At 38.8% G+C, this 10,000-nt stretch overlaps 1 protein-coding gene across 2 annotated transcripts in view; it reads left to right on the forward strand.

Annotated features, from left to right (window-relative positions):
• acss2 (acyl-CoA synthetase short chain family member 2) overlaps positions 1 to 10,000 on the forward strand; it is a 75,519-nt gene that overhangs the window by 38,563 nt on the left and 26,956 nt on the right. Inside the window, exon 8 of one of the 2 annotated variants that reach the window (XM_028583500.1) lies at positions 1,900 to 1,947. In XM_028583500.1, the coding sequence (XP_028439301.1) occupies positions 1,900 to 1,947 (48 nt within the window). The remainder of the gene's footprint in view (positions 1 to 1,899; positions 1,948 to 10,000) is intronic. The other variant, XM_028583501.1, reaches the window with a different exon arrangement.

Consider the following 10,000-nt stretch of genomic DNA (forward strand, 5'->3'; position numbering starts at 1 on the left):
TTTTCAAAGTTGTTGTCGCTTCTTTTTGAAGTGGTTGTTGCTTTTTTTTTGTAAGTTTGGTAACACGTTACTGAAGGTACAGTACAGGCCAAAAGTTTGGACACACCTTCTCATTCAATGTGTTTCTTTATTTTCATGACTATTTACATTGTAGATTCTCACTGAAGGCATCAAAACTATGAATGAACACATGTGGAATTATGTACTTAATAAAAAAGTGTGAAATAACTGAAAACATGTCTTATATTTTAGATTCTTCAAAGTAGCCACCCTTTGCTTTTTTATTAATAAGGGAAATAATTCCACTAATTAACCCTGACAAGGCACACCTGTGAAGGTAAAACCATTTCAGGTGACTACCTCATGAAGCTCATTGAGAGAACACCAAGGGTTTGCAGAGTTATCAAAAAAAGCAAAGGGTGGCTACTTTGAAGAATCTAAAATATAAGACATGTTTTCAGTTATTTCACACTTTTTTGTTAAGTACATAATTCCATATGTGTTCATTCATAGTTTTGATGCCTTCAGTGAGAATCTACAATGTAAATAGTCATGAAAATAAAAAAACACATTGACTGAGAAGGTGTGTCCAAACTTTTGGCCTGTACTGTATCTACATAAGAGTGACATGACACTGTCGTGAACACATGAACTCTAACCATAACCCTAACTTGTCATGACAAAAACCGAATGACAGTTAATGACAAGCGTTTATAATGTTTATAACACGTTCATGATAGTGACTACGTTTACATGCAGCCAGTAACCCGTTCAAAACCGGAATATTAGCAATAACCCGGTCGCGCACGGCCATGTAAACACCGGCAAAAACCCGAATATGCTCATATTCCGTTTTTTAAAAACCCGAAAATTATCTCTGGGTTACCCCTTTTCTAACCCAAAATTTTGGTCATGTAAACGCTTATCGGCATATCTCCATCAAAAGGAACATTGATTTGTGTTCTGCTCATGTTCTATTTGCAATTCGGAATCTTGGTCTTTTGAGTAGAGGAACTTCTTGTATGCGCCAGAAAACATAGTTATAATAATAACATAGTTATAATAATAATAATGATATACTATAATAATATAGTTATATATATATATAAGTATAATATATATTGGTTGTATAAGTATATATATATAAGTGCTAAATAAATTAAATTTATTATTATTATTATTAAATATTATTATTATTATTTTAATTTACAGACTGAAAAACTTGTGCTGTTTTCTACCAGTTTGGACCTGCAGTGAATAAAGCGAGAAAACCTGCACTTAACCTTTTTATGGGCATTTAGTAATCATCGTTAGACCGATATCACGATTTATCATCGTAGGATTGTCTAGCAACATTGATGATCACAGGATTGCGGTATCGGGATATTATCGGGATAAGGATACCCATAATATCCCGATACGATACTTTAGGTACCCTGTGATTCCCACCACTCGCCATGTTGTGGGATTTGTTGACAATAAGACAAATACAGAATCAAGCCATCCTTATCCTTTAAATGTTTTATTTCTATTTCTCTCCATCAGTCATGTTGATAAAGTTAGAGATTGGCGGATGCCTCTGGATTCTGTTTTTAATCTGTTGCATCTCCCCGACATGAACGGTTACTGACTCCTCCTCGGCTGTTGTTTATGTGTTGTTGTTGTGGATCTTCGTAGCGCCACATTTAACGTTTCTTTTTTACAAAATCAATCTCGGGAAAAGCTCCTAAAACGTCCCGTAATTTCTCAACTCGAGGTGACCTTGTGGACCCTGTTTTTCTTTTAATTTTGTGTTATTTTAATTATTTTTTATTTTTTTTAAATAACAACTCTCCCTCGTTAACTCGTTCTCTTCCACCTTCCTCCTCCTCTTCCTCCTCTCCTCCTCCTCCCGTCCAGCAGGAGAAACAGACAGGGAGAGTAAAGAAAACACGTCCTGTCCCGCAGGTATTTTCATTCCCTCTTCCCTCCACTAAAACCTCCATAACACCTTTTCTGTTTTTGCTTTTTAAAAAGAATATGTCACCCCACAAGCAGACTTTTCACATCACCGCTGCACGGGTAAAAACAATAAACATAAACATTTATTATTTTAGGGGCATTTATTGTGTTTTCTTTCATGACTTGTGGTGCTTTAACCCTCATGTTATCCTCGGGTCAAGTGCCCACATTATGAAAAAATCACTTTTTTCTGGGATTTTGGTTGTTATTTTGTGTCTCTGGTGCTTCCACACGCACACAAACTTTGAAAACATCCATCCATGGTATTCTGAGTGAGATACGGTTTCTGAATGTGTCCTGCCTTCAGTCTCCTGGTGAGCTGGTCACAATCTGCACGGCTTTCTACGTCACTAGCCGAGCTGGCTAACCGCAACCATTAGCATGCTAGTGCTAGCATGCTACCTCGTTCTCAATGGCAAAGCACGGCTACAACACACACTAGTTCACCATAATCTCCAAAAGAACTACTTCCATGTGCAAGTCTCCGTGCTAATCCTGCCTTGGAACTGACCAAAGTTGGATAAAACAGCCTTTCTTTTACTGTCTATGGAGCTAGCTGACATGATCCTATCCTAGCTACTGCGCATGTGCGACTACAAACAAAGATAGTACAGAAGAAAAGAGGTCTCACTCTGTAGCTAAAACAGAGACCTGAACACAGGGTGAAAAGAGGAGCTGCAGCAATGTGCAGTACAACAAAAATGTTTTTTTTTTAAATTAAACCATGTAAACCTATTCTGGTACAACCTCTAAAATACAATTATGAACCTGAAAATGAGCATAATATGGGAGCTTTAAGATTATTTTTTGGGCATTTTTAGGCCTTTGTTCAACAGGACAGCTGAAGAAACGAAAGGGGGGAGAGCGAGGGGGAATGACATGCAGCAATGGGCCGCAAGTCGGAGTCAAACATGCGGTCTGCTGCGGCGAGGAGTAAACCTCTATATATGGGTGCCTGCTTTACCAACTGAGCTATCCGGGCGCCCCTAGGGTCAAATTTGACCCCGTTTTCAAAATCTCTATATCAGAAATTTAACCAAATTACCCAAAAATAACGTGGATGGTTCCCTTCAACGCTCTTCGCAAGTACAATTAATGATTACCACTTTCATTGAACTTAGTGTGCTTTATTCACTTTTATAACGTTTGAAAAAGACTGACATACACCAGCCTCCGACTATCCATCAACACACGTTCCTCTAATTTTAAAGATTATGTTTTTAGGCCTTTGTTATACAGGACAGCTGCAGATGTGGAAGCAGAGAGAGGGGAAATAACATGTAGCGAAGGGCCTCGGGTCGGAATCAAACCCGCGGCTGCTGCGTCAAGGACTGAGCCTTAGTACATGGGGGCACAAGCTCAACCAAGTGAGCTATCTAGGTGAGCTATCCAGGTGTCCCACGTTCCTCTAATTTAAGTCAAAATAATTCATAATTTCAGCTTTTTTAACTCAAAAAGTAGGTATAGATTCATATAAACCAGCTTTATTGGTAATAAATTCCCCAAAAAAATGTGTAAAACTATAGTGGTTAGAAGTTGGTGGTAGTGACAAAATGTGTGAAAAAAAAACATGACAAAAAGGGGCTAAAAACATTGAAAAAAATGTCAAAAAAGGGACAAATACATTGGAAAACAATTTCCAAAAACGGGACAAATACATTTTAAAAAATGTCCCAAAAAGGGACCAATACATTTAAACAAAATTCCAAAAAAGGGACAAAAACATTGAAAAAAGTATCAAAAAAAGGGACAAAAAACATGACAAAAAAGACACAAACATAAAAAAGTGTCCAAAAAAATGGACAAAAACGTCAGAAAAAGTGTCAAAGTCATAGAAATAAACGGAAGAAAGTGATTTTGAAATAATGTTCTATTTTTGACCCGAGAGAGGACATTGTCGGCAGGAAGACAACACAAGGGTTAAATCTATAATTCTGTACATGTTTAACTGATATCATTTAAGAAAACTATTATTGCTGATTTATTGTTTTTACCCAGCAACAGCAGTTTGTTATTCCTGTGATTCCTGACGGTTCAGGTTACATGAAAATATGAAAACAGATATATAAATATATTTATATGAATATTATAATTAGAACTCTTTGCTTCCCCCTTTAATTTAGAAACAAACTAACCTATCGGCAGTATGTGCTGACACATTGAAACTCAAATTAAGTCGTAAAACATGATTTTTTTTTTTTGGGGTAGCTCTAATGATTTGTCAGCAATAAAAATGACATTTCAGATTGACTAATTTGTAAGATTTCATGAAAAATTTTGCAGGAGAATCGGAATTAAGATCAACATTTAGACAAAAGTGTAAAAACTTGAAGTCTACAGAGACAGCATTTCATCTTAAAAGATGGAAAGAGCTCCTTGTATTTTCTGGACCGTCTAAACTCGCTGGAATAAGCAGTAAAATCTGAGTTGTGTTAAATTTGTACTAACAGTTTGTCTCTCTTTGTATCTGCTGTGAACTCACGCTGATGTTGCGGTTTGAGGCCACGTTCACACTTGGCGTCTTTTTTTAAGCTGCCAGCGTCTGTTTTACACTATAATCCTACGGAGTAAACCGGGTTTAAAAAAAACGTAACTTTTCTGAAAAAAAAAAAAACACCCCACGTCAAGCGCTTTTTTGACAGCCGACCAATGACAAGCGGTGTAGCCAGACCTGTCGTTTCCGTAACAAGAAACATTGGAGTTGGAGCACAGCGAGTGATACGGTATGACCAGGTGCTCCCGCTACAGGGAACTCCCTATGTTTTATCTAACGCTAGCATTAACATCTCTCTCTCTCTCTCTCTCTCTTTCTAGCTCCCTCCACCTCTTTGTTTTATCTAAGGTTAGCACCTCTCTCTCTCTCTGTCTCTGTCTCTTTTCTTTCTCTAGCTCGCTCCACCACTTTGTTTTATCTAATGTTAGCATCTTTCTCTCTCTCTGTTCTTTTTCTAGCTTGCTCCACCACTTTGTTTTATCTTACGTTAGCATCTCTCTCTCTCCCCTTCTTTGTTTTTTCTCTTGCTTGCTCCACCGCTTTGTTTTATCTAACGTTAGCACCGCTCCACATAGCACTCTATGATACTGTAGCAGTAGCTGTTGTTATAGCAACAAAAGACTTAGACCAGCTTATTTATTTATTAATTTTTACTACTAAGCGCTCCAGTCAACTTTTTCTTGTCAAAAAAGACGCCACATGTGAACATAGCCTTACACTTCTGACCTTGTTACTCGGGCAGAGCCCAGAATGAGCTGCTGTCTTGGTACTAACGTAACCCTTCTCTCCTCCACTTACACCTCAGGAAGAATCAACGGTCTGCTGTTGTTGCTCGCCAGGAATTGATTTTTGTTATTTCGATTTCTGCAAGTTTAAACCCTTTCTGAAGCCCCCATTTTTCTGCCAGCAGCATGTTTTGGGTATTAATTCAGCTAGCATATGATAAGTATTTTTTGAATGGTCACTGTCCGTATGATGATTTCCTGTGTCTTAATAAAGGTCTGTTCCAGACCAGGCGATGCGCTGGCGTCAAATATCCATATTTAAATTAAGAAAAAAGGCGCTCTTAATAGATGTCCCTGCTCCCAGCGTCACTACTTCATTGCTTAAAATGCCACCTCAAGGTGGCATTTAAAAAAAAAAGTTTTAGTTCCTGCTCAAAGTTGTTGTCACTTTTTTCAACATTTTGGTTGCTTTTCTTTAAAGTGACTGAGACACGAGGAAAGGAGGCAAATGGAGGAGTCGAGGAGGCAATTTAAGGGCTATGGGATGCAAATTAAAGGACAATTCCAGCGCAAAACGACCCTAGGGGTTAATAACAGATGTGTGTACCCACTCTGTCGCTCGTGGGACATGTTTTCATGCTAATTGAATGTGTTTGTAGCTTGAAAGAAGCTAGTGTGGACCGCTGATTAGTTTTCGGGGCACAGGGAAAGTAACAACAAATTGCTATTTATACCACTAAAAAGGCTCAAAATATCACCACAAATATAAACCGAAGCATTAATGATGAGAACTTTGTAAGTGTACAGACAGTTTATTTAAAAGATAGATTATAAAGTCAGTCGCGTTCTCGTATTCAAGTGGCCGCAGTCTTGGGAGCTACTGACTTTATAATGTGTCTTTGTAATAAACTGTCTGTACACTTACAAAGTTCTCAATGCTTCTGTTTACATGCAGGGACCCTCATTATGCTACCGTGGAAGTGTGGTGATATTTTGCCCTGAATACTAGCATTGTAAGCTAATCAGTAGCCCACACTAGCTTCTTTCAAGCTACAAACACATTCAATTAGCATGAAATCATGTCCCAGAGAGGGACAGAGTGGGTACACACATCTGTTATTAACCCCTAGGGTCTTTTTGCGCTGGAATTGTCCTTTAAATCTCGTTCATACAGTTTTACGCCTCCTACTTCCTAAACATGCGTTTTTACTAAAACCTTTCTATTTAAAACACTTACGCGGTCTCACACTGGCGCACTTTGCACTACTCGTCCGTGCCTAAGTTTGTGATTCTAAACTTGCATTGAAAATCATCTATTAAACATTAGTCTGTGATTTCTGCAGATATTTGCCAAGTTATGATACACATCGCTATCAAAAAATATTCTTTTTAAAATCCTAATATTGATTTCAGCCCTCACTCCATTTCATGCGTTTATACGTTTTATTTTTCTGGGTCAAAATATAAAATTACTTTTTATTTTTTTACGTTTTGGTCGTCTTTTTCAACACTTTTCCTGACGTTTCTACACTTAGGAAAAAAAAATTTTTGTCGTTTTTCTCCCAACATTTTGTCGCTTTTTTAGACATTTTTGTCAATTTTTTTCAAAATTATTTTACTTTATTTTTTTTTTAAATGCTATCAAATTTAATAAAACACCCAAATTCAATGAAAGTAGTGAACTGATTCTTTATTTTACTGGTGAAGAGCGTTGTATGGAAACAACCATGTATGTTTTGGGGACATTTTGGTTGAAAAAGAAACTAAAATAAATTATTTTGAAATTTTGAAAATGGGTCAAAATGACTGCCCGGCATGTTTTGTTTGTATTACACTTAAATTATTATTATAATTAAAGCTGCGAGCAGCGATGGACGGGCCCTCGCGCCTCTGTGCGTGTCGGGGTTACCGGCGCACGCCGCTCCTTGCGACACTCAGATGCCGCGAATCGACAACAATGAAAAGGGAACTCCCCGCCGAGTACGATACCTCACACAAGATTCTACGTCATGAGGTTCATTAGCTGTGAAAGGGGGCGTGGCCAAAGCATAGCCAGCAGGCCAAACCATTACCAATAAAAAATGAAGTCTCTGCTGAGTTCAACGACACCTCACACAAGACTCTACCTTAAACAGTTCAAATGTTATGAAAGGGGGCATGGCCTGAATAAGTGGGAGTGGCCATATTATAGGGGGCGGCTCAGTATCACACTTAGACCACACATTCTGAGTTTCATGTAAATCGGATGATGTTTGTCATATAAGGCACATTTCCTGTGGCCAAGGGGGGGAGCTATGACCAAAAGTCAATTTTGGCCTGTATGTGTCCTCAGGCCTGGACCCTTGTCCATCGTGAGAAATTTCGGGCAGATACGACAACGTACACTCAAGTTACAACAACTTCTTTGTTCATCGCTAAACGCTCAAAATGGCCGCCACGCCCACACCGTCTGACGAAAAGTTTTTCTTTTAATAACTTTTCATCGTTAAGGTGTTGGGATGGTACAGACCAAGTTTGAAGTCCATTGGATGAAATCTCTAGGAGGAGTTCGTTAAAGTATAGCACCTTGACTTTTAGGCCTACTTCCTGTTGCCACTAGGGGGCGCTATGACTTTAAGTAAATATCGGCCTTTATTTGTCCTCAGGGTTGGACTCTTATGAATCCTGAAAAGTTTCGAGGTAATCGGACATCGTACGCTCTAATGACGTTTTTTGTACATCTTGACATGTTACATATGTGTACCAAGTTTCGTGAGTCTACGTTAAACGCACTGCAGGGGCTAAATTTTCTTAACTTTCTAGGGGGCGCTAGCGAGCCATTTTTGTGCGCCTATTCCTGAAACCCTTAAAATACGTAAATTTTTAACAGACTTGATGCGCCTGCCAAATTTGGGCAGTTTTTGAATATATTAAGCCCCTCAAAAAGCCAATTCATTTGACGGGAAACAGAATAGAAACAATATTTCCTAAAGTTTCAATAGGGCCTTCGCCGCTGTTGGCGCTCGGGCCCTAATAAATTAGATTTGTGTCTAAAAACACTCTTTAGTTTTTAAAAAACTTGTAATTTCCTCCTTTTTGTATTTTGTCCAAATGCAGATACAAACAGACCCCTGATTCTTTCTCTGTTATTTACTTGTATACATAAATATAAAAATATACCTGTGTTTTCTCTTATTATCTCAATCTTACTGTACTCTTCATCTTTCCATTTTCTCTCCTCGTGCACATACGCTTCAGCTCGTAACGACTTAAAGAGAAGACTGTAACTCCAGCTAACAATCACTTCTTTTCTCTGGTTTGTACTCGGTTAAAATTAGGGCTGATCGATATGGAGAATATCAAATATCACGATATTTTTGATCAAATACCTCGATATCGCAACGATATTGTAGTGTTGACTATTGGTACTTTCACAAAATGTTTACACAATGAGATTTTTGATAAATAATCATTAGTAATGTGGATATAATGACTAAGTGGGTAAAGGCGAATAATAGAACAGTTACAACAGTCTGGTAAGTTCAGAAGATTACATCACTATACTGTAACGCAGCCTCTAAAACCTTATCACGATATCGATATATTGCCCAGCTCTAATTAAAATGATTGTTTATAAAAATGTAGGAAAGATGTCTGTCGCTAACGTGGTATTATCTTTAACACGATGTCGGCTCACCAAGAACACGGCATTGTGGGAGATGTATTTGTGTGTGTGTGTGATGTCGGGCGGACATCAGATCTGGGTTGGTTTAGCGCGCTTGATTTTCAGAGATTGAATGTTTGATGCAGAGCACTTTAAGTAATGGACCTTTTTCACAGCAGACATTTTGACTTGTCATTGTAGGAAAAGCACAGCTGAAATTGATAACCTTAACGATGGCCCAATTCCATCAAGTGTCCCAGTAAGCTTTTTCAGTGAGTCAGCATGCACAATACCAGGGTCTCTCCTAAGTGGAATGCTGCCATCATTAATGGTTCAATACCAGGACCTCTCCTAAGTGGAATGCAGCCATCAGTAATGGTTTAATACCAGGGCCTCTCCTAAGTAGAATGCAGCCATCAGTAATGGTTTAATACCAGGGCCTCTCCTAAGTAGAATGCAGCCATCAGTAATGGTTTAATACCAGGACCTCTCCTAAGTGGAATGCAGCCATCAGTAATGGTTTAATACCAGGGTCTCTCCTAAGTGGAACGCAGCCATCAGTAATGGTTTAATACCAGGGTCTCTCCTAAGTGGAATGCAGCCATCATTAATGGTTTAATACCAGGACCTCTCCTAAGTGGAATGCAGCCATCAGTAATGGTTTAATACCAGGGTCTCTCCTAAGTGGAATGCAGCCATCATTAATGGTTTAATAGCAGGACCTCTCCTAAGTGGAATGCAGCCATCAGTAATGGTTCAATACCAGGACCTCTCCTAAGTGGAATGCAGCCATCAGTAATGGTTTAATACCAGGACCTCTCCTAAGTGGAATGCAGCCATCAGTAATGGTTCAATACCAGGACCTCTCCTAAGTGGAATGCAGCCATCAGTAATGGTTCAATACCAGGACCTCTCCTAAGTGGAATGCAGCCATCAGTAATGGTTCAATACCAAGACCTCTCCTAAGTGGAATGCAGCCATCATTAATGGTTTAATACCAGGGCCTCTCCTAAGTGGAATGCAGCCATCATTAATGGTTTAATACCAGGACCTCTCCTAAGTGGAATGCAGCCATCAGTAATGGTTTAATACCAGGACCTCTCCTAAGTGGAATGCAGCCATCATTAATGGTTTAAT

Source organism: Perca flavescens, chromosome 7, assembly GCF_004354835.1.
Source record: "Perca flavescens isolate YP-PL-M2 chromosome 7, PFLA_1.0, whole genome shotgun sequence".
Classification (NCBI taxonomy): domain Eukaryota; kingdom Metazoa; phylum Chordata; class Actinopteri; order Perciformes; family Percidae; genus Perca; species Perca flavescens.